Source organism: Oncorhynchus mykiss, chromosome 13, assembly GCF_013265735.2.
Source record: "Oncorhynchus mykiss isolate Arlee chromosome 13, USDA_OmykA_1.1, whole genome shotgun sequence".
Classification (NCBI taxonomy): domain Eukaryota; kingdom Metazoa; phylum Chordata; class Actinopteri; order Salmoniformes; family Salmonidae; genus Oncorhynchus; species Oncorhynchus mykiss.
In genome coordinates, this window is record NC_048577.1 from 42,700,605 (window position 1) to 42,725,117 (window position 24,513).

At 44.5% G+C, this 24,513-nt stretch overlaps 1 protein-coding gene across 3 annotated transcripts; it reads left to right on the forward strand.

Annotated features, from left to right (window-relative positions):
• Positions 1-23,772, forward strand: LOC110486429 (trinucleotide repeat-containing gene 6B protein). 3 transcript variants are annotated; one of them, XM_036942433.1, is made up of 21 exons: positions 1-186; positions 2,367-2,454; positions 2,731-2,752; positions 4,298-4,657; positions 4,801-7,476; positions 7,563-7,718; positions 7,814-7,998; positions 8,126-8,188; positions 12,518-12,676; positions 12,929-13,063; positions 13,306-13,455; positions 13,659-13,757; positions 13,956-14,151; positions 14,469-14,618; positions 14,749-14,913; positions 15,035-15,178; positions 19,022-19,114; positions 19,245-19,460; positions 21,242-21,312; positions 21,602-21,741; positions 22,032-23,772. In XM_036942433.1, the coding sequence occupies exons 2-21, from the start codon at positions 2,398-2,400 to the stop codon at positions 22,576-22,578; spliced, it is 5,784 nt and encodes a 1,927-aa protein (XP_036798328.1). In that variant the 5' UTR covers positions 1-186; positions 2,367-2,397; the 3' UTR covers positions 22,579-23,772. The 3 variants fall into 3 exon arrangements, with proteins under 3 accessions (XP_036798328.1, XP_021413703.2, XP_036798329.1); XM_021558028.2 differs by lacking the exon at positions 1-186 and adding an exon at positions 544-847; XM_036942434.1 differs by lacking the exon at positions 1-186 and adding an exon at positions 870-1,564.
• The last annotated feature ends 741 nt before the right edge of the window (positions 23,773-24,513 follow it).

Consider the following 24,513-nt stretch of genomic DNA (forward strand, 5'->3'; position numbering starts at 1 on the left):
AAAAACATGCCGAGGTCCAGAACAAACAAAAACGTCACAAAATGTCATCATAATATATGCACTAACTGTTCCGTCTGGGAAGCATGCGGACGCCACTAGGCAACAAAAGAGAAAAGCAACAACACGAGGAAACGTCACATAACAAGAGGGTATAAATAAGCAGTCAAATGAGGCTGGTATTTTGAGGTCAGTCTCATGATACAGTATATACTTTGTGTTCTGGAAAATGTATGATGAAGAGAAGAGAGTGAATGCATTGATTATACGTATTATTATCTCATTCGGGAGCTGACTGTAAACCAAAGATGAGAAATGACTAAATCATTGATGAGTTTTTGTTTTGCAATATCTAAGTTCACTGAGTTATGGCAGAGGTTGTTCAGTTTCCACTGTCTAGTTATGGTCCTGGACTGTTGCTTTGGCTTACAACTTTTTCTACCAAACTCGAGAAGTGTCATCTCTGATAACACTCTGGCTAATTGGATGTAAATGACGTCACGCTTAGGCGAGAATACGCCCCCTTGCTGCAGAGTGCAGATATCCATCCAGCCCCCCTCCCTCTGGTCAACAACACAAGCTGCACAGAGAAGCAAAATGGCCGATAGTAAACTAACCGACCTCACAGCGCTTTGCAACCACCAAGAGGTTATACATGTGTAGTTTACAGCGAAAACTACATTCGTACGAAAGGATATACGTTAACTGAATTTCGCGATTGTTAACATTTCGCCTTTTGGGGATGTTATTTCTTATTTGGTTTAGCCTTGAACTACCGTTAGATTGCTAAACTAGCTTTAGCTAAATAGGTCTGCAAGAATTTCACAAAGTACTTTGTTTGATTCCTGAGGTGAGTAACAAACATTATTTCACACGATGTAACGTTAGGTTGTTCATTACAATGTTGTAAAATGTGTGTGCTATTTTTTTTCTATCCATGTTAAGTTATAAGCGATAGCTAGTTAACGTCAGTCAGCTAAGTTAGCTACAGAGAACGTCACTGAAGTTTTATCGTAGCTTCCTTGGCCTTGTCAGTCACTTCAGTCCAAAAACGACAGTTGATTGTACAGACGTGTGTGTGTGTGTGTGTGTGTGTGTGTGTAATTGAGAAACACACAATTCAATTAACATTGCTATTAACTATTTTGATAGGCACGGAATACTCAGCTAATCAACAGTATATCTGTGTAGCCGATATGTATGGGTGTTTTTTTAAATTTGTATTTATTTTTAAACTATGTATGGAGCTTAGCTTTGGGAGCTGGTTAGCAAGCCGGCAGCTGTACGTCGTGTTCCCTACTAGGCTTTACCTTTTGAGCGGCAGTTAACGACGTCAGTCGCTCGCACGAAAGGGCTATCTTACAGCTAGTTAGTGTCAATACTATTTTAACAATTTAGCTAGCTAGGTTAACACACGTTTGTGTCGTTGCGTGACTTTGTTCTCGCGGAGTCTGTTTCGTCCGTTTTTTTCGAAGTCCAACGCCACCGGGTGTCCAGCTTGGGGCTACTCTGTACTCGAGCTCGAGGCTGGAATAGGCCTTGGCAAACGTCAGCGCGATACCACCAGGCAAGCTTCTGCTAGCTGATTTGTATTAAGTGGCACTAGCTAGCATAATGTAACGTTAACTATTATGGGAATTGTTTTTTATTTAATGCCGCGTATAGATCCACATAACACAGTATAAATAGTTTTTTTTGTACTCCAACATTAGATTGCTTGCTAGCTAGTTCTTTACCTCTGACAAATTTGAGCGGCTTAATTTGACTGCTGTCCTTAAATTGTATTTACAGACGAGACTACCACTATACAATTTGGACAAGCTCTTGTCCAAATTGCCAAAATGCCTCCCATAGCGCAAACTTGCATTGTTTTTGTTTCCCATACATGCACTCAAAAGACCACATTTTTCAGCTTACTAGCGTTTTCATTGGAGCGCATTTGTAAAGCTGAGTCAAACAGGGGGACTAAAACTAAATGCCACCCCGTGATACCTGACCCATCTAGCCAACTAGCTCGCTCTATCCTGCACACTCACCTTCTCGCCATCTCTACTAGCTCGCTAGGCCTTGACCTACGTGACAATTAAATATTTCTACCAGCAATTTCCTCTGTTGGTGTGCATGTGTTGCATGTTTGGAGTTGTAATTGTTTGCTTGAAAATGAATAATTCAGGGTGGCTACCACAGACTATTGCCAAGGTTGTGTCTGCTTAATACTATAGTTCTGACAACCTTAACTAATTGTGTAAGAGTTACTTTTGATAAACTTTTGCTTAAACGTTTTTAGGCAAGTTGCAGCAATTGTATGTAACTTGATGTTGATGCCTGTCGCCCAATATCAATGCCCACATCCATTTAAATGTGTCCAGATAAGAGAATCAGGAAAGGGAACAGCAGTTCATGGAAGACAAGAAAAAGAAGAAAGAGGATAAAAAGAAAAGGGAAGCTTCCCAGAAGGTATATAATAACCACTTTTCATCAGGAAATTAGCCCTACATAATTCAGAGTGCTCTGGTATGTTCCTCAAAACAGAATTGTCTGGTGTTTGATCCAGTTTCATGGCCCATTGAAAGTCAGAGCCACACTGTTCCGGCTGTGTTTTAGTTGTAGTCGTGACGGCAATAATGAGTTACTTGACCTGCGCTCCATAGTTGCTTGTGGTATTAGCGCTTGACATTCATTACAATCATATGTGGGCTGTTTCATGGCACTGACGGTCTTCTATACTTTCAGGTGACTGAACAAAAGGTCAAAGGTATGTTTTTTGTTGTTGTAGTCCTGTGTATACAGTACCAGTCAAAAGTTTAGATACGCCTACTCATTCAAGGGTTTTTATTTATTTTTGTAAATTGTAGAATAATAGTGAAGATGTCAAAACTCTAAAATAACTCATGGAATCATGTAGCAATCAGTGTTAAACAAATCAAAATATATAATTTATATTTTAGATTCTTCAAAGTAGTCACCCTTTGCCTCAGAGCTTTGCACACTTGACATTCTCTCAACCAGCTTCACCTGAAATGCTTTTCCAACAGTCTTGAAGGAGTTCCCACATGCTGAGCACTTGTTGGCTGCTTTTCCTTCACTGTGCGACCCATCCCAATTGGTTTGAGGCCAGGTGAGCTGATGCAGCACTCAATCACGCAGCCTGGAGGTGTGTTTTGAGTCATTGTCCTGTTGAAAAACAGAGTCCCTCTAAGCGCAAACCAGATGGGATGGCGTATTGCTGTGGTGTGCCTTGAATTCTAAATACATCTGTCACCAGCAAAGCACCACCACCTCCATGCTGCATGGTGGGAACCACGCATGTGGAGATCATCCATTCACCTACTCTGCGTCTCATGAAGTCACGGCGGTTAGAACCAAATATCTCAAATTTGGACTCCAGACCAAAGGACAGATTTCCACCTGTCTAATGTCTATTGCTCGTGTTTCTTGGCCCAAGCAACTTTCTTCTTATTGGTGTCCTTCAGTAGTGTTTTTATATATCTTATTTTAGTTAACTGGGCAAGTCAGTTTTGAACAAATTCTTATTTACAATGACTGCCTAACCCGGGCAACGCTGGGCCAATTGTGCGCCTGTTTCTTTGCAGGAAATCGAACATGAAGGCCTGTTTCACGCAGTCTCCTATTTGGGCTGAAATCTGGGGTGCAGTTAACTCTGAACTTTTTCTCTGCAGCAGAGGTAACTCTGGTGGTCCTCATGAGAGCCAGTTTCATCATAGATCTTGATGGTTTTTGACTGCACTTAAATGTTCTTAGTGTTCTGTATTGACTGACCATGTCTAAAAGTAACAGTGGACTTTCATTTCTGTTTGCTTATTTGAACTGTTCTTGGTCTTTGGTCTTGGTCTTTTACCAAATAGGGCTATCTTCTGTGTCACAACACAACTGATTGGCTCAAATATATTAAGAAGGAAAGAAATTCCACAAATTAACTTTTCATTCATTGATTCCAGGTCACTACCTCATGAAGCTGGTTGAGAGAATGCCATGATAGCTTTGCGCAAAGGGTGGCTTCTTTGAAGAATCTGAAATGTAAAAATATAAAATGTATTTTTGTATCTGTGATTCCATGGGTTTATTTCATAGTTTTGATGTCTTCACTGTTATTCTACAATGTAAAAATCTAGAAAAACCCTCTAAACTTTTGACTGGTACTGTACATCTGTAACACCCCTTCCATTCATCAAACAAGATAAGGATGAGGGAGGAAATAGTCAAGTTTATATGTTACATAGCATTAGGATGCATTCCAGCTTTGACTTTATTGACGTTCATTCATTTCATTTTCTTTAAGTGCCAGAATTAACCAAGGCCACCTCCACGCAGTCACTAGCCACTCCTGGCTCTGTGTCTCCCAGCCCTGGCCCCACTCCACCATCGTCCCCCTGCCCTGCAACTGGGTTCGCTGTTCCTACGGGCGGGAACAATGCAAACCGGGCGGCTGTGGCCAACGGACAGCCCCCCACCGGAACTCAGCGCTATATGCCCAGAGAGGTGCCCCCACGATTCCGCTGTCAGCAGGACCACAAAGTGCTTCTGAAGAGGGGCCAGCCACCACTGTCCTGCATGCTGCTGGGGGGAGGCAGCTGTAGGGGAGACACACCCCCTCTTTCACAGGGAGATGCCCCCAGTGCAACCACATCTGGATCCACAGGTGGGTCAACATTGAAATGAAAGGATGTGGTTTGGATCTGAAGTTAGCAGTAAAAGGAATATTCGTCCAAGTGTAATTAACATGCTGTTTTAACCTTAACACGGTCCTCAAGTTAACAAAGTATGTTTGCTCATTATCTACAGATCCCAATCTGGGTTCACCTTCTCCTTCACCCCCCCACTCTTCACCCTCATCTTCAGTCGCTGCTTCTTCAACTTATGCAAATTCCACATGGGGGGTGGGCTCTGGCAGCCAGCCCCCTTTTCAGGGCTGGGAGAAGGTGATCGTGGATGGGAGTGACCTTGAAGAGTGGCCCAGCATCGTGGGTGGGGATAGAGTGGGTACTGAGGGAGCAGAGCTGGATGGCCCCAACAACAGCAGTGCCTCACGGACTGACAAATGCACCCAACAGCATCTGAGGGCAGGAGCTGGGAGTTCAGATAGTCCCTCCCCACCCCACTCTTCCCCTTCGTCACTCACTGAATGTGTCCTGTCTGGTGTCGTGTGGGGCTCTTCCAGTCAGCCTGGAATTGGAGTGGCAGCTGCAGCAACAGAGGGGCTAGTGCTCAACAATTCCAAAGTCTCTTTTCTTCCTGGGGCTCAGGAGAGCCCTCTCAGTGGAATTCCTGGTGCCAACTTCAACCCTAATGCCAACCCTTCAGCCTGGCCTGCCCTTGTGCAGGATGGAACGACAGGGGTTGGTGCAGCTACCACTGAAGCTGTGCCCTCATCCATCACAACATCCTTCTCTGCCAGTACCACCCATACTCATCCACTCTCCTTTGCGAATCAAGCTAGCCATCAGCACCAACTCCATGAAATGCCTGCCAGGGATGGAGCACATCTCCATGGGGACTGGGGGGGCTTGGGGCCGGAGCTTGGAGAAGGACCAAATCAAGGAGGCAGAGTACTTGTGGACAGTGGGGTTGTTGGAGGGAGCGGGAATCTCTCTGCTTCGTCATCCTCCTCCACAACCTCTTCCTCTTCATGGCGAGCCTTGCCTCCCCCCTCTAACCTCAACACAGGTGCCTCTAAGACTGACGGGTGGGACAGATTAAGTGGAGATGCAGCTCAGGGGGAGGAGGCCAACATGTGGGGCTTTGGCAGCCAAGCTGAGAAAGCTGGGTTGGCAGGAGATGAGGCATGGGTCAGGGGAAGTGATGTTAGCTCAAATACCCCAGTGGTATCTCAGGGAGCATGGGATGGGGCTACAGAGGAGGATTGGGGCGGTACACAGGGGTCGACAGGTGTCAGGGGTTCCAGCAACCCAGCAATAGGAAGTAGCGGTGGAGGCGAGAGCAGCAGCAGCAGTGGAGGTGGTGGTGATGGCGGCATATCCCAGGATTCTGCCTCACCAACATTTGCTACTATGACAACAGCTTGGGACAATCAGAAAGGGGTTGGTGCTGTGGGGGAATGGGCAGGTCAAGGTGGCAGAGGAAGTGGAGGCCCCTCATGCTCTAGTGGAGGAGGGTCCAGGGCTGGGAGTCACAATCGGCACCAGGAGCATTCCCGCCACTGCTCCAGCAACCCACCCCCCAACCCTGAAGTGGCCTTACAGAGCATGCTCAGCCGGTCGGACCTGGATCCTAGGGTGCTGTCCAACACCGGATGGGGGCAGATCCAGGTACAGCAGAATGTGGCCTGGGACCTGGATACAGGATCAGCCAGTCAAAATGAGGGAAGCAGTTCCCCTGCATTTCCATCTCAAGCCGTTAATTCTACTGGTCGATCTTCTACTTACCCCGCAAGCAACAGCACAATGACTACTGAACCATCTGCTGGGGCCCACATGCCTACTATGAACACTGGTCCTGGCCCTGTACCTTCAAAGGGTGGCTGGGATGACGAGTCAAATTGTGCTCCATCATCCAACATGCAGAATTCTGCTTCCTCCAGGATGCCAGTGGAAGATATTAATGGCAGCCAGGGAAAGACAAGTGGAGCCTGGGGCGACGTTGGTACTTCAGAGAGCCATGGCAAAGGCTGGGGCAGTGAGGAGCGGGAGGGGAGAGACCGCAGAGGGGGCGGAGGAAGTAACTGGAGAGATTTCGGAGAACGGGGTGGTGGAAGAGGGAGTGGCTGGGGAAGTGGTCAGGAGGAGAAGGGGACTGCAGGGGGTTGGAAAGAGATGGGTAGGGAGGGAGGTGGATGGGAACAAAGAGGGGGAGGCAACTGGGCGCAGCGTGAACCCAAGACAGTCAGTGGGGGATGGGGGGAAGGTAGGGGCAGAAGTGGAGGCAACACAGACAAGGGATTTTGGGGTAACATCGATGACGGAGGCCCACAGAGGAGTTGGGGAAGTGGAGGTGACATGGGCGGCAAACCGCACCAGGACTGGTGCATGAAGCCACATTCAGCACAGATACCAAACAGCCAAGATGCAAAACTGAAAGCCCCAAATCAACAGCAACACCAATCGCAGACCCAACAGCCACCAGGAGGCTTGGGCAGGTCAGGAGGTCCTCCCACCCAGAATCAGAACCAAAGCTCGGGCTGGACTGCTGACCCCATCCCTCAGAACCCTGTTGAGCCTGCTGAGTCCCCTGAACCAAGCGGGTGGGAGGAGCCCTCCCCTCAGTCCATCAGCCGCAAGATGGAGATTGATGATGGCACTTCAGCTTGGGGAGATCCCACCTGCTACAACAGCAAGAATGTGAACCTGTGGGACAAAAATAATGCCCCCTCTGGTCCTCCACCGACACTTCAAGGCCAAACTCAACAGGCTCCCCCTACATCTGTACAACAGCCACCACCAAGGAGACAGCCTGCGATCCCAGCTAACCGTGACTCAAACCCTGGCAATGCACCTGGAATGGGTAAGCTATGCCCAACTTATTCCTTCGAAGGCCAACAACGTGCATTTCTGGCAGATTCTTTAATATGGTCTTCTCTGTATTACCAGGCCCAGGTATGTGGGGAGGGGGTGGCAACCTTGTTGGACAATCTGTGGATAATGGCACTGCTTCCTGGGGTCAAACTTCTGCTGCACCATCTGGCTGGGGAGACCCAGATAACTCAAGCAAAGCTGCTGGTTGGGGAAACCCCTCATCCAACTCAGGTAAGACACTTCAAGTAGTTTTCATTGTAAGGCAAATGTGTTGTTGGTTGTTACTCCTTAGGACATTGCATGATCCCTTTTTGCATATCCCATAGGCTCAAAGTCAGTGCAAGAGAGCTGGGGCAAAGGAGAGGGCCCAGTTCCAGCCTCTCGACACTCCAGTTGGGATGAGGAGGAGGACGTTGGTGGAGTTTGGAACAGCACAGGCTCACAGACCAGCAGCAACTACAACTCTGGTGGCTGGGGGCAAGGCCCTGGGGGAAAGAGAGGGAACAGCAAGGTATGTTGTGATTAGGGTCTGTTTGCTAAATTTTGTTTTTATATCCTAATCTGTGGAACTATGAAAGACATCTCTCTGAGGGATTATGTTTAGCTACATTGCATGTTTGTGTGTTTGTTCCCTAAAGGGTGGAGGTGGAGACAATTGGATGAACCCAATGACACGACAATTCCAAAATATGGGACTCATGGTAAGCCCTATTAATTATGTCTCGGAAGAAAGGATGGTGACGATGCATTTTCTGTTGAAGGATAGGTCGCATAAATAAAGGACATGGATTTGCATTAGAATACTCATCAAAAGTCCCAATACAAAGTTACACCTACCTCACTTTTCAATTTCTCGAGTTATTACATAGAACTGATCAGAATGCCGAAGTCATGTCGGAAAAACATTTGCGGGTGTGACATAATATGGAGGACCCGGCAAGCCAGTCTATTCCCTATAATGCAAGCCCTCTGCCTATTGGCTATTTAGCTTATTCAAGCCTGTCTCAAAATACAACACTACCCCTTTAAGACAAAAACATCTCTGGTGTCTAGAAATGTACATGTTTTGTTCTCTTGTAGGAAGCAATCACTCCCCTATTACTGACTATAAATTATCTATAACTGGGCTAATAACTTACTAACTAGCAAAGGAGCTCCCGAGCGGTCTAAGGCACTTAATCTCAGTGCAAGAGGCTTCACTACAGTCCCTGGTTTGAATCCAGGCTGTATCACATCCGGCCGTGATTGGGAGTCCCATAGGGGGGTTTGGCCGGAGTAGGCCGTCATTGTAATTAAGCATTTGTTCTTAACTGACTTGCCTAGTTAAATAAAGGATAAAACAAATATGAACAAAATGTGCACCTGGCTACATGCAACTCTTTGATCTCAAAACAACTCCATCTACTCATGACTGCTCATGCCGTAAACACAGTCCAGTTTAAAGTAAATGGCACAGACCCATATATGGCAATGGTCTATTTGCAAATAGAGCTACTGCAGCTCTGATTTGTTTATGCCGCCCCGGGCTGTGTAGTGTACGGGCTGACTAGTGAGTGTCAATGCAATAGTATTCTACTCCGATGCGTTCTGCATACATAAATCTTGTTTTGGTATATTTCATTGATTCGATCACAATTACCACAGTAAAGGGAAACATTGATAGTGTTAACAAGGAAAACTCTAGGACAGTGGTCATTCATTACTGGTGCAGTGCCTGTTGTAGCACTGAGTGGAAATGGGAAGAATGCTCATTTTATGGCTTTTAAAAGTATTGAATACAAAGTGTTGACAGCGCTGACTTAAACTTGAACCCACTCATAAAAAAATATCTTTGCTGTATTCGCCGAGTCTCGTCATGGTTTTGAAAACTCAGTATCAACTTTGCTGTAGTTTCCTTTTATGCCTGCTACGTTTCTGCAGACAGTCATCTGAGCCATCTGATTGGCCAACGGTAGACCTATAGTGCACTTGATTTGCTCTCTGGGCCCACCGGGAAGGCAGAGATTGTGCCTTAAGACACATAAAATAGTTCAAAATGGCAACAGTTCTCCTACCTGGCGCACAGGGCAGCTGAATCTGGTTCGCTTACTGGCAACAGCGGTAAAAGTAGTAACTCAATGCTTTATCATTAGGTTTTTATTTGGCAATCGACTAGCAATGCCAACACGATCAACCGGTCGATCATGATTGACCAGTTGGTGACCACTCAACTTTGTAGAGCAGTGAAGTTATATCTTGTGCATCTCTGTGGGCTGATATTTCTGCGCGGCAGTCCCAGGGAGCTGTGCGGCATGCGCGCAGCTTAGAGGGAACATTTGGTTAGCACTGCTTGAGTCAGCCAGTTGCTGTCAACACTTAGCTTACAGCTATGTTAAAGTAAACCAAAGTTTTAGAAATACATAATGTCCCGTTATCAAATAATGTTACCAGTTATCTTAGCAAGCCAGCTAATTTTGTTATTTTTGCCTGCCAGCTAACTAGTCTAGCTATCCAATCACCACTGTCGACATGGCTAAGTAGTAAGCCAGAGAACAAAACAAAAGACAGCAGATATAAAGTGAAGAGGGGAGACTTAACAATTGACGGCTGAGTTAGCTACCAAAGTCAAAGAGCCAAGGAGAGGACTTCAGAGGGATAGTCTGCATGCTAATCCAATAGTGAGTTAAAGGTGAATTTAATTAAAAAATAAATAAACATTTAAACCAGGTATTTAACCAAGTTTTCATTTACAACTGCGACCTGGCCAAGATAAAGCAAAGCAGTTCGACACATACAACAGAGTTACACGTGGAATAAACAAACATGCAGTCAATAAACTGTAGGGGGAAAAAGTATTTATACAGTGTGTGCAAATGAGGTAAGAGAAGGGAGTTAAGGCAATAAAATGGGCCATAGTGGCGAGGTAATTACGCTATTTTCTATTTTATTTATTTTACCTTTATTTAACTAGGCAAGTCAGTTAAGAACGAATTCTTATTTTCAATGACGGCCTAGGAACAGTGGGTCTGCCTGTTCAGGGGCAGAACGACAGATTTTGTACCTTGTCAGCTCGGGGATTTGAACTTGCAATATAGCAATTAAACACCGGAGTGATAGATGTGCAGAAGATGACTGTGCAAGTAGAGATACTGGGGTGTAAAGGAGCTAAATTAATAAATACAGTATGGGGATGAGTTAGTTGGATGGGCTATTTACAGGTGCAGTGATCTGTGAGCTGCTCTGACAGCTGGTGCTTAAAGTTAGTGTGGGAGATATGAGTCTCCAGCTTCAGCGATTTTTGCTGTACGTTCCAGTCATTGGCAGCAGAGAACTGGAAGGAAAGGTCGCCGAAAGAAGGAATTGGCTTGGTGGGTGACCAGTGAAATATACCTGCTGGAGTGTGTGCTGCGGGTGGGTGCTGCTATGGTAACCAGTGAACTGAGATAAGGCGGTGTTTTACTTAGCAAAGACATGTAGATGACCTGGAGCTAATGGGTTTGGCGACGAATATGAAGCGAGGGCCAGCCAACGAGAGTGTTTAGGTCGCAGTGGTGGGTAGTGTTAAGTTCATGTTTTAAGTTTCCCTATATTTCTGTTATTACTGGGCTATCACTCTGTCGAGTGCGCCTGCGTGGGAAGTTTGGTTGTTGATGGACCTAGCCTTGAGTGGAATGGCAACCTTGTAGTGGGTATATATGGTATAGTAAACTTTGTTAAACTGGAACCTTGTCATTTCGAGTTAACAGGTAGTATATGGGGCTTTGGTGACAAAACGGATGGCACTGTGATAGACTGCATCCAATTTGAGTGTTGGAGGCAATTTTGTAAATTACATCGCTGAAGTCGAGGACCGGTAGGATGGTCAGTTTTACGAGGGTATGTTTGGCAGCATGAGTGAAGGATGCTTTATTGCGAAGTAGCAAGCTGATTCTAGATTTAATTTTGGATTGGATATGCTTAATGTGGGTTTGGAAGGAGAGTTTACAGTCTAACCAGACACCTAGGTATTTGTAGTTGTCCACATATTCTAGGTCAGAACCATCCAGACTAGTGATGCTGGACGGGCGGGCAGGTGCAGGCAGCAATCGGTTGAAGAGCATGCATTTAGTAAATCCACATTGAATTTACATGGTTTCTCATCACTGCTGACACTCGATGTACCAGTTGGAAATCGAGCAGGGATCGTCAACTGGATTTAGCAGGACTATTACATTTTTTTTTTTTTTTTTGTGAGTGGACGATCTGGGGGACCGGAACATAATTACAAATCATTCGTAGTCTGCAAATGATCCACGGCAAGCCCAAACAACAGATATATTTGACTACAACATAATAATTTAAAACCGTGCTTACATTTTTATACGATTGTCTCTTTATTATGCTTGGGAATAGTTGGAACAGATTTCCAAAATAAAACTCACTTGGAACTGATTTATTGCTGTTTTTACAGTCTTATGTCCAATGAACCATACCATTTGTTTTAATTTTTATATAGATTATTATAATTGTTTTTGCACACAACTTGACCCAAATAAGGCCACCAGTTGGGGAACCCTGAAATAGAGCTTGCAGTCTTCACAAATAACGCTCGGCACAACACCTGGTTTCATTATGAATCCTGCCTTCCACTGGTTATACTAAGCCATCGAAGTCCTCCGGGGTGAAATGAGCACCGCATACAGTAGATGTGCACCCGGTTCCCATACTCCACCAAACACACAGGAGTAGAGGCGTTGCAGTTTTTTGCATTAATTTATATAGTTTATTATTTGTGGATGCACATAGTATCTCACTATGAATTGGAATGTAATTACATGCTAGCATGGCTAGTAGCTAACGTTAGCCAACTGGAACTAGCTAAGTAGCATCAATTCTCAAGATGTTGAGAAATGGGTAGTTCTGAAGATATATCTTTAAGTTAGTAAATGTTTAAAAAATGCTGAAACATAAGTGTTTATAGTGATGGTTAACCAGATCGTGACAACTAAGTTACTAAGTCTTTGATCACACTGTTACTTTGAGTAAAAACTCAAGTGTCTTATTTTTAATAGGGCGAAGACTTGAGTCTTGATAAAAAGTTGGAAGGAGATAAGAGAGGGATGAACGACTACAGCGGTGAAATGCGGAGAGGAGGAAGAGGTGGCGGAGGCTACCGTATGCCCAGTTCCAAAGACATGGGGCCTGGAGACATGGGGCCTTACAGTGACAAGGTAAGTGAGTCATACTCCTGTCAAAGGGTTCAAGGTGTCCTTGAAGCTATGCTTAGCAAAGTTTGCGTGATCCGTCGATTGGCCTAGGTGGAGGAGGCTAGATATGTTGACCCTATCATTAGCTAGCCAGCTAACATCAACTAGCTTTTTTTTTGTCAACTTACTTTATAGATTTTTTTCCTTTTAGCAGCTCTCACTTTAACTTTTTATCATTTCATATTTAACTACTCTTCTATATATCCATCGTTCCAGATGGGTGGTCATGGTTTATTTGGTGGCAGCGGTGGGATGCCTCCGTCTCGGGGAATGCACCAGCCTGGGATGCATCCCATGAACCCCTCCCAAGGGTTACGCGGACAAGTCCCTCATCAATTCTTGTCTGCGCAGGTACGTTGCCTGTGTTGTAATGTTTTTATTTAGAAAGTTGCTCCACGTGGGGTATGAGCAGGTGCTCTAACATTCAATAACAATATATTTTCCATCTTGTCTTTAGATTACCATTTTGGAATATTGGCCAGGTTATCTAACAAAGCTTTACGTTCTTTATCTAAGAGCATTTTTCTTTCTCCAGCATCCACAGTCCTAATACACATGGTGATGCTTCATTTTTATCTTATTTCACCTCACAGGTGCCGGGCCCGATGCTAAAGCAGATACCCTCTCCTGGCAGCAGTGTTGGAGGAGTTGGTGTCGGAGGAGGGGTGTTCCCACCTCAGCTCTCCCCACAGCAACTTGCCGTGCTTAGTAACATTTACCCCCATGTGCAGCAGTTCCACCTGGTAAGTATCGTCTCCGCCTCGATGTTGTGGTTCAGGCCGTCTGAACCATTTATCACAATTTTCAAATTTGCTCAGTAATTCAAATAATCTTCTACTGATTGGATATCAAGTAATTGCCACTGTAAAACTGCTACTACACTGGCTCTATCAGTGGAATAGAATAGTAAAACTACTTTGTGCCTGTCAACTCCATACCCCCCCAGGCTTGTCAGCTTCTTCTGCAGCAGCAACAGCAGCAGCAGCTCCTGCAGAACCAGAGGAAGTTGCCCCAGCCTATACGCCAGCAGCCTGATCCACAGCAGGTACTGAACGTCCCATAGTAGTGTAGTGCCTTATCACTACATATAGCAGTTCGAACTAATTTAAATATTAGATTCAATAGTTGTGCTACACTTTCAGTGTGTAGTAGGTTTCTAGCCAGCTTGTCTTTAGTCTCTTGATGCAATGTTTTGTTTATGTACATAGTTTTCAATCTTTTCTCTTACCCGATGTCTTCATAGCTGGCTAGAATCATGGCTATTCTGCAACAACAGAGACAGCAACAACAGGAAGTGGTGGGCGGAGGCAGTGGGAGCTCCAAACTGTCCCCATCTCTTGGAGGGGCACCAAAACAGCCGATGGCAGACTCGATGCCCCACCCTGGTATGGGTGGCCCCTTGTCAGATCTTCATGCCAAAACTCAGGGGATGTACTCTGGTAAGTTGCTTAGGTTTGGTCTTTGTTATTATCTCTCTAACACATCTCAGTCCAATCTGTCAGTTTAGAGCAGTCTACTCAGTATGATTTCAAAGGCAAACCATTACTGAATCATATCCAACTAATTTGTGTAAACCGTAGCTCGTATATCACTGTTGCCGTGACCCAAGTCTTTCATTTAAATCCCCTAGCAGCTATTCCGTGATGTTTGATTTCAGGGGGATTACACTGGCCCAAGTTTTACCAACACAGCCATCATCTTTGCTCATGACTGCATTGAATGAATCATATGATCATTTTTTCCCCCGGTATCTCAGGGCTTGCTCCCGGAGGCAACCTGTCTGGGCTGGAGCTGGGCTCCATGGTGGGGGGGGTGAAGGATGGAGGGCAGCAGTCCCGCTTCAAATGGATGATGGAAGGTCACTCTCCGGCCCCTTCTCCCCCAGATACAGCCCATCACAAGAATGGTGAGTCATTAAAGTCCAATATCTAGCAAATGACACGAATAATCATACCAATATAAAGCCATAAAAGGAAATGCCATGTCAAACGGACAAATTATTTGTATTTCTGTTTTTGTTTTGTGTGCTATTGCAGGTCCTTTACCCATGGCCATGAAAGTTCGAGAGGGCTCCCCATATTCACAGTATGAGTTGCTCGGGGTTGATGATTTGGGAATGCCCCCTCAGGGCCCTTCTGACAACTGGCACCGTACCCCTGGAAGCAAGATGGGCATGGCTGGGACATCCAGCTGGCCCCCAGGTAAGTTGCTTTCAGTACCCCTAATGCACAATTTTGAAATGGACGTATGAAACATTGCAGTTCTAATAAATGTCAATATTGCCAAGCTCAGTAGTCTTCCCTGTGGTTTCTGTGGTGACAGAGTTCCAGCCTGGAGTGCCCTGGAAAGGCATCCAGAGTGCCGACCCGGAGTCTGACCCTTACATGACCCCTGGCAGTGTTCTGGGCTCCCATGGACCCTCCAGCCTCAGTGACTCTGACCACCAGTTACTGCGAGACAACACAGGTACTCACTGTTTAATCACTGCTTCTGTGTAAGTATTGGATGAGATTAAACCTATTTGCACACCTTGGGCTGTTGCAGGGACCGTATTACTATCACACTGGTGGTCACAAAGGCAGTCGACTGCCTGGTGGGAAAAGCATCCTCCATTCACTATTTAAGTGCAAAGATTACATTTTTTTAAATCCTGCTGCCTCTGTTTTGGTACAGGTGCACGACAATGGTCCGTATTAAATCAAAACAAATTTCACATATATATTTAGTCTGATGGGTGACAATTAGGGTTGCAAAGGGTCGGTAAATGTCTGGAAATTTCCCATGGGAAGTTGAGCCCTGGAATTTGGGGCATTTTGCTTAAATTCAAAGCGTGTGAACCTTTTTTTTGTAGGATACATATAAGGCAATTCTAGGTCTTGTGGCATATTTTGGTTAAACTATCCCCAATTCAATGGAATTGCAATCCTCTGCATGCACACTCTTCCATCACATGTACAGCTGATTCTCAAGATCTTGCACACTAATGAGATGCTGTTGAGCCCACACTACTACATTGTCTGAGCCAAGGACTACATGCTTTCTGGTAAGTTTTGATTACAACACTGGGTGGGGTGAATATATTGTATGACATTATTTTTTTGTTAACTAGTAATTAGGAGCCTACAGCAAAATGTTTAAATCATTTCTAACTTAACAATTTCTGCTAGTTAGTTTTTTGATACCATGTGGGTTTTAGTTTGCATGAGCCTGCTAACTGAGGAGTGTTAATCCACCTGTTTCCATACATATTTCATTTTAAAACATTTATCTTAGGAAGGAGTTGTTTAATCTAACTGCTTAACTATTTATCTGTACATGGAATTGTATTTTTTTATTTTTTTTAATACATATCCCCCTAATCTTTACAGGAAAATGCCACAGGCACTATCTGATGTGTGGAGACATTTCACTGCAGCTAATGTAGAAGGAAAAGCTGTGTACATTTGCAAGTATTGTGCCAAATCATATGTGAAGAATACAACAAAGATGCAGAATCATCTGGCCAAGTGCATAAAGTTCCCTCAGCGCTCACAACAAGCAACCTCTGACAACTTCTAGTCGAGGTGAAAATTATGAATCAGACACCTTATCGATAGCAACGGCTCATGGTCCTCCTGGAATCAGACTTTTTTTGACTCAATGTAGGAACGTAGTCAGAGAAATGCTGATGAATGTCTTGCTCGAGCTGTGTATGCAACTGGTTCACCTCTGATGCTCACAGGAAATGTGTATTGGAAGAGGTTTCTGAATGTTCTTCGCCCAGCATACACCCCTCCAACCAGACATGCTTTATCTACTAATTTTCTGGATGCAGAGTTCAAGTGAAGGTCAAGCAAATCATAGAGAAAGCAGACTGTATTGTAATCATCTCTGATGGGTGGTTGAATGTTCGTGGGCAAGGAATAATTAACTACATCTCCACCTCTCAACCAGTATTCTACAAGAGCACAGACACAAGGGACAGCAGACACACCGGTCTCTACATTGCAGATGAGCTGAAGGCAGTCATCAATGACCTTAGACAACAGAAGGTCTTTGCACTGGTGACAGACAATGCTGCGAACATGAAGGCTGCTTGGTCTAAAGTGGAGGAGTCCTACCCTCATATCACACCCACTGGCTGTGCTGCTCATGCATTTGAATCTGATCCTCAAGGACATCATGGCACTGAAAACAATGATACACTCTACAAGAAAGCCAAGGAAATGGTTAGGTATGTGAAGAGTCATCAAGTTATTGCAGCAATCTACCTCACCAAGCGAAGTGAGAAGAATAAGAGCACCACATTGAAGCTGCCCAGCAATACACATTGGGGTGGTGTTGTCATCATGTTTGATAGTCTCCTGGAGGGGAAGGAGTCTCCAAGAAACATCCATATCACAGGCTGCCGATACAGACAGCCCCATCAAGAGGATCCTCCTGGATGATGTATTTTGGGAGAGAGTGGTAAGCAGCCTGAAACTCCTGAAACCTATAGCATTAGCCATTGCACGGATTGAGGGAGACATTGCCATCCTGTCTGATGTTGAAACTCTGCTTGCAGATGTATGAGAAGAAATCCGTATTGCCCTGCCCACTTCACTGTTGCTCCAAGCAGAGGAAACTGCAGTTTTGAAATACATCAAAAAGTGTGAAGACTTCTGCCAGAAGCCCATACATGCTGCAGCGTACATGTTGGACCCCAAGTATGCTTGGCAAGAGCATCCTGTCTGGTGCAGAGATCAACAAGGCCTATGGTGTCATCACTGTGTCTCGGCACCTTGGCCTGGATGAGGGCAAGGTTCTTGGCAGTCTGGTGAAGTACACTTCCAAGCAAGGGCTTTGGGATGGAGATGCAATATTGCAGTCGTGCCAACATATCTCATCAGCCACCTGGTGGAAGGGATTTTGTGGATCTGAGGCGCTTTCCCATGTTGCCTCCATTATCCTCCAAATCCCACCAACATCAGCCGCCTCAGAGCGCAACTGGTCCTTGTTTGGGAACACACACACCAAAGCACGCAACAGGCTGACCAATACAAGGGTTGAAAATTTGGTGGTTATATCCGGGCAAATTTGAGGCTTTTTGAGCCTAACTATGAGCCATCCTCAACAGGGTTGGAAAGTAACAGTGAAGATGAGGCCTCAGAGTCTGATGTTCAAGAGGTGGACATTGAGGATGTTCAGGGAGAAGACATGGAAGCCTGAGAGGAAGACAACCAATGCTTTAGTTTCTAGACTATCATTTTACAGATATGTTGAAAATGTTTTTGGGAGATGCGATGTATCATTCAATATTCCTTTTTTTTGTTCAGTGAGAACATCACAATTCATTGAATTAAACTTCAACTCGTAACAAATATTTGTTCTATTGGAAGTATTTAATAATTTGCAATTGTCTACTTATAAGGTAAAAAGTTTGTCACCATATGGTAAATGTATCCAATGCAAAAAAACACATTTAAATGCTATTAATATTCATTTGCATATATTCTCAAAAATGTGCAACCTTTGTGGCAATATTAGCAACTAAAGTGGCCAAATAACTTCTTAAAATTTAAGCACAATCAGTTTTAAGGGTGTAGAGCCTTAATAGCATACATGAGCAGTGAGTGCGTTTTCAATTTTGGGGATAATTTTCACCCTGAAAATGCACCTTTTTTATAATCAAAGCATTCATTACGTGCATATTTGCATTCACTTACTTTTGATAATGGTGTTTTCTACTAATGGAACATTTGCGCTTATAGCTGTGCTCATTGCTCTGCTTATAATGTGAAGAAATAGCCTTAATGTTCTGATCTGTTGCGTCAGCCACATTGCGTAAATAAAAGTTTATACTGGTGGTCGTATTAATTTGGGATCTATTGCATCCCACAACTGGGGATGCAACAGCACAGGTAGGGGCATTCTCTAATATGAACAACTTTAAGATCCAGTCCAATAGTTGAGACTGAGCTGCTAACTAAAGCTGTGTAAATTGATAATTTATTGAAATTAGCTATGTTTCCCTTGTGTTCTGGGGAACACCACAATCCTGGTGGTGAGTGAGGAGGAAGTGGCTTGCTATTTTGCACATTCCCAGGTTAGAGGTGCGGATGGGGCCAACCCAGGGGCGGCCCAGGGCTCATCAGAAACGTGCACAGCAGTGGCTTGTAGGCTGTGTGGAAGCCAGGAGATACCAAATGTGTTTGTTAATTTACGATCAATTACTGTGACAGTTACTTGATTGTAAGTCACCAACTGACAGTTTCATGACTTGCCACAGCCCTCGGCACAACATATGTTGTATTGCAGGATTTCTTGACACATCCTATCTCTCTGTTGCAGGGCCAAACCCCTCCCTCAACACCTTGCTGCCTTCACCAGGTGCCTGGCCCTACAGTGCCTCAGACAGCCCCCTTGGCAATGCACACAGCACAGGTGACATTCTCTAATATATGAACAACTTTAAAGTCTCATATTTGACAGCATGAGCTGCTAACCAAAGCTCTGTAAATTGATGATATATTGAAATTAGTTATGTTTCCCTTGGTCGTGCTTGTTTCTTCAGCAAAGTACTCGGAGTACAAACCCAGCTGGCCCCCAGAGCCCATCGGACACAATAAGCCGTGGAAGACCAGTCACGTCAGTTCCCAGCTGCCACGCCCCCCTCCTGGACTGACCAGTCAGAAACAGGCCTCGACTTCCCCATGGAGCAGCGGAGCCCCGCGTTTGGCCAGGGGCTGGGGAGAGGGCGGGGGCAGTCAGGATTCAAGATTTGGGACAGGTAATATACAGTGCCTTGCGAAAGTATTCGGCCCCCTTGAACTTTGCGACCTTTTGCCACATTTCAGGCTTCAAACATAAAGATATAAAACTGTATTTTTTTGTGAAGAATCAACAACAAGTGGGACACAATCATGAAGTGGAACGACATTTATTGGATATTTCAAACTTTTTTAACAAATCAAAAACTGAAAAATTGGGCGTGCAAAATTATTCAGCCCCCTTAAGTTAATACTTTGTAGCGCCACCTTTTGCTGCGATTACAGCTGTAAGTCGCTTGGGGTATGTCTCTATCAGTTTTGCACATCGAGAGACTGACATTTTTTCCCATTCCTCCTTGCAAAACAGCTCGAGCTCAGTGAGGTTGGATGGAGAGCATTTGTGAACAGCAGTTTTCAGTTCTTTCCACAGATTCTCGATTGGATTCAGGTCTGGACTTTGACTTGGCCATTCTAACACCTGGATATGTTTATTTTTGAACCATTCCATTGTAGATTTTGCTTTATGTTTTGGATCATTGTCTTGTTGGAAGACAAATCTCCGTCCCAGTCTCAGGTCTTTTGCAGACTCCATCAGGTTTTCTTCCAGAATGGTCCTGTATTTGGCTCCATCCATCTTCCCATCAATTTTAACCATCTTCCCTGTCCCTGCTGAAGAAAAGCAGGCCCAAACCATGATGCTGCCACCACCATGTTTGACAGTGGGAATGGTGTGTTGCTTTTACGCCAAACGTAACGTTTTGCATTGTCGCCAAAAAGTTCAATTTTGGTTTCATCTGACCAGAGCACCTTCTTCCACATGTTTGGTGTGTCTCCCAGGTGGCTTGTGGCAAACTTTAAACAACACTTTTTATGGATATCTTTAAGAAATGGCTTTCTTCTTGCCACTCTTCCATAAAGGCCAGATTTGTGCAATATACGACTGATTGTTGTCCTATGAACAGAGTCTCCCACCTCAGCTGTAGATCTCTGCAGTTCATCCAGAGTGATCATGGGCCTCTTGGCTGCATCTCTGATCAGTCTTCTCCTTGTATGAGCTGAAAGTTTAGAGGGACGGCCAGGTCTTGGTAGATTTGCAGTGGTCTGATACTCCTTCCATTTCAATATTATCGCTTGCACAGTGCTCCTTGGGATGTTTAAAGCTTGGGAAATCTTTTTGTATCCAAATCCGGCTTTAAACTTCTTCACAACAGTATCTCGGACCTGCCTGGTGTGTTCCTTGTTCTTCATGATGCTCTGCGCTTTTAACGGACCTCTGAGACTCTCACAGTGCAGGTGCATTTATACGGAGACTTGATTACACACAAGTGGATTGTATTTATCATTAGTCATTTAGGTCAACATTGGATCATTCAGAGATCCTCACTGAACTAATGGAGAGAGTTTGCTGCACTGAAAGTAAAGGGGCTGAATAATTTTGCACGCCCAATTTTTCAGTTTTTGATTTGTTAAAAAGTTTGAAATATCCAATAAATGTCGTTCCACTTCATGATTGTGTCCCACTTGTTGTTGATTCTTCACAAAAAAATACAGTTTTATATCTTTGTTTGAAGCCTGAAATGTGGCAAAAGGTCGCAAAGTTCAAGGGGGCCGAATACTTTCGCAAGGCACTGTATATCTGGATCAACCCTGTAGCGATTTTAACTGTTTCCTGGCCAACTTGATACAAAATAATGTATAGCTGTTGGGTTTTCAGAACTCATTGTAGTAAGATATTTATTATATACTGGCTTTACAACAGACAAAAAAGATTGGAAGACTACCCTCTTTCTCTCTTCCGTAGGCTCAGCGTGGAGTGATGGTGTGGCCTCCAGAGGCAGCTGCTGGCTACTGCTCAGCAACCTCACCCCTCAGGTACAGACAGAGAATTGATAAAGATGTTAGCACTAGCACCAATGAGCAGGGAGCACCAATATTCTATCAAATGACCCAGTGTCATGCGTGACCAAAGTGTAATTGGATTGTGAAGTTGGCTGATCCATTTAATCAATTAAGGATTGCATGAATGGCATTGGCATGAAAGGGCTGCTAAGGGAAAAACAGAATGGGAGAATGTAAAAGGGCAGGCAGTATAATTAAACAGTCTCACACTTGCCCACCACAGACACACTGGTATCCCACTAAGTTTTCTGTTCCCCTACAGATCGATGGTTCCACACTACGGACTATCTGTATGCAGCATGGCCCCCTGCTGACCTTTCACCTCGGCCTGACCCAGGGCAGCGCCCTGATTCGCTACAGCACACGTCAGGAAGCAGCCAAGGCTCAGGGTGCACTGCACATGTAGGCTACTACCCCTCTACACACCAACAAACACTGGGCTGCTGACTAGTGTAATGCCTGTAATGAAAGATTTACAAATTTGCCCTAATGTTAGCTCCATGCAGCATGTTTTAAAAATCAGTTATTGCTTGATTTATATCATTGCAAAAAATATATTAATCATTGCAATCTTGAGCATTCAGCATTCAGATTATAATGCTGAATCAGAGCCTGATGACCATTCAGTTAGTAAATGTTCTACTACTTCACCTGTTTTACTAAAGGACACTGCCCTATTTTGTTTTCTCCAGGTGTGTTCTGGGAAACACCACAATCCTAGCGGAATTTGTGAGTGAGGAGGAAGTGGCTCGCTATTTTGCACATTCCCAGGTTGGAGGAGCGGAGGGGGCCAGCCCAGTGGCAGGGGCAGCCCAGGGCTCGTCAGGAACGCGCACAGCGGTGGGCAACAGAGGGGGCTCCCCGGGGAGTGAACGAGCAGCAATAGGAGCAGGAAACAATTTGGGTGGGAACAGCGGGGGAGGAGTGGTTCTGGGTAGTGTGGGGCCTTCCGGCTGGCAGAGTTTGGATGGAACTGGCAGCTCTCCAGAGGCCACCTCAGCCCAAGGTCCTGGGCTTGGTATTTTTGCTCAGTGGAGTGCCAACGGGGCTGGGAAAGGGGTAGGGGGTGGGGTGGGACGGGTAGAGGGAGGGAGGTCTGGGCTCTGGGGTGGTGTGACTCCAGGTTACTCCAGCAGCAGCTTGTGGGGTGCACCCCAAATGGAGGACAGGCACCAAATGGGCAGCCCAGCTGCCCTGTTGCCTGGTGACCTGCTGGGAGGAGGGGCTGACTCCATCTGACACACCTTCACATAAGAATATATTTAGACACACGACATACACTGGGAAACACAAATACATATAAATGACTAAATATAACTACGTAAACACACACGCAGAAATGTGAGACATGCTTACACACATTCTCATGGCCAGACTTAAGCTATTCTATAAACATATGCAGGGACTGTTAGATGTTTAAGGCCTTTTTCCACAGATGAAGACTACAACTGCTAGACTTGAACCTGAAATTAAAGTCTGTCGGTCTGAGAGACTGGCTGGATTGCATTGTGCTTAGTAGGTGATTTGATGACAGACTTATATACACATGCACACACCAAATACAAACTAGCCTTCGGACAGATGGGCACTGTAACAGCATTACTCGCGTCATATAGGAAAACTACGTGATGCAGGACAACCTGCAGTTTCCATTCATGTACCTTATGGAGACTGAATCAAAACACGTGCAAACACACTGCTCTGATTGATGACAGAACTGTGTCTTATTGTGTATGTTAGTGTCTGTTTTGTAAGGTTTTTATTTTGAACAGTGGAATACTGAAATGTGATTGTTCCTTTCAAATGCTGACCTCCTACTGTTTTCTCTCAATCACGTTTGTTACTGTTACTATGATAATTGTTGAAACTCTGGCAGTATGAGGCAACATTGCATTTCTCAGAGTGGGATACTGTGTGTGGAATACTCAGTGTGTATGAATGAGACCAAGTGATAAACCCCTGTGTGTGAATGTGAGGATAATGTAGTGTGCATGTTACTGCCTGTCATGATTAGTGTGCGAGGCTGCTTACAGAAGGTCTATAAATCTGTTTTGAGTGCATTGGTATACTGCTGACTGTGTTCAAGAACATTGGCACTAATGCTTAGTTTTATTTTCTCATTTTAATATTATTTTTGCAGACTGTCTTTTTTTATTGTCCGAACTGCAATAATAAACATTTTAATTTTAATGACAAAGAGCTGAAGGCATATGTATTGAAAAAAGGACATGCCAAATCTTATCAAACTGTGGAGTGGTGGGGGGTTGTTTACAAGACACAGTAAAGAGTTACCGTGTGTTTATATGTTTTGTGTATCGTTTTAAATTAAGACAGGCTTTAACACTCCTGTTCAGTGTTTCGTTTTGAGATTTTACAAAGAAATTTATTTAAAAAGAGAACAAGATTAATAATAAAGATTAAAGTATTGGCTTCTACTTGTCTTGTGGTCATTGAGAATTGTCCATCTATACAGAATGGCCTCTTATCCTCAGGTGTCCCAACACCGTTCACACGGGTTCCTGTGTCTACTCCACGTCACATGCACTCAAATAAGCCTGTGTCCATCTGCTATGCCATCTTAACCAATCCTATTTACTGTACAAGCCACACAGCCTGTAAGAAGCATGTGCTTCTCCAGTGATCTATCATTTGCGGTGCAATTAGTATGACAGTATTGAGTATTAAAGCCTTTATGTGAAAAAACAGATGGACCACTTTGATGGGTGTGGGGGCCACAAAAAAATCTGAACGCGTGGCTGCAGTGGCTTGCGGGTCTGAATACCGATATCCATAACCACATGTGCAGTCGGAGCCAGCCCTAGCCAATTGGGGAATTTGTTGGGCACCCCACCTTGCGAACAAAACATTTTGCAATGGGGCGGGGAGAAGATTTAGCAATTTCATAGCATTTCCTGCAATTCTACTAATTTTGCCATAGGGTGGAGAGAAATGTTTGTAGTTGAGTATGAGTGAGTGTGATTAACAAAATCAATGGGGAACCCCTGGTTGGTAATTTGACCATGATTACTAGAAGTTTAGATGGCTGGCTAGACTAATTTACCAATCTAAAAATGTTTAGCTGATTAATTGGCCTAATTGAGTGACTAGTGATTATTTTATTTATTTTTTAACTAGAGAAGTCAGCTAAGAACAAATTCTTATTTTCAATGATGG

Bases quoted from the DNA above. Each gene is read 5' to 3' on its own strand.
- LOC110486429 (XM_036942433.1), top strand. From the start codon at position 2,398: ATGGAAGACAAGAAAAAGAAGAAAGAGGATAAAAAGAAAAGGGAAGCT. The intron at 2,455-2,730 runs GTATATAATAAC...CTATACTTTCAG, and splicing joins AAAGGGAAGCTTCCCAGAAG to GTGACTGAACAAAAGGTCAA. The intron at 13,456-13,658 runs GTAAGTATCGTC...ATACCCCCCCAG, and splicing joins ATGTGCAGCAGTTCCACCTG to GCTTGTCAGCTTCTTCTGCA.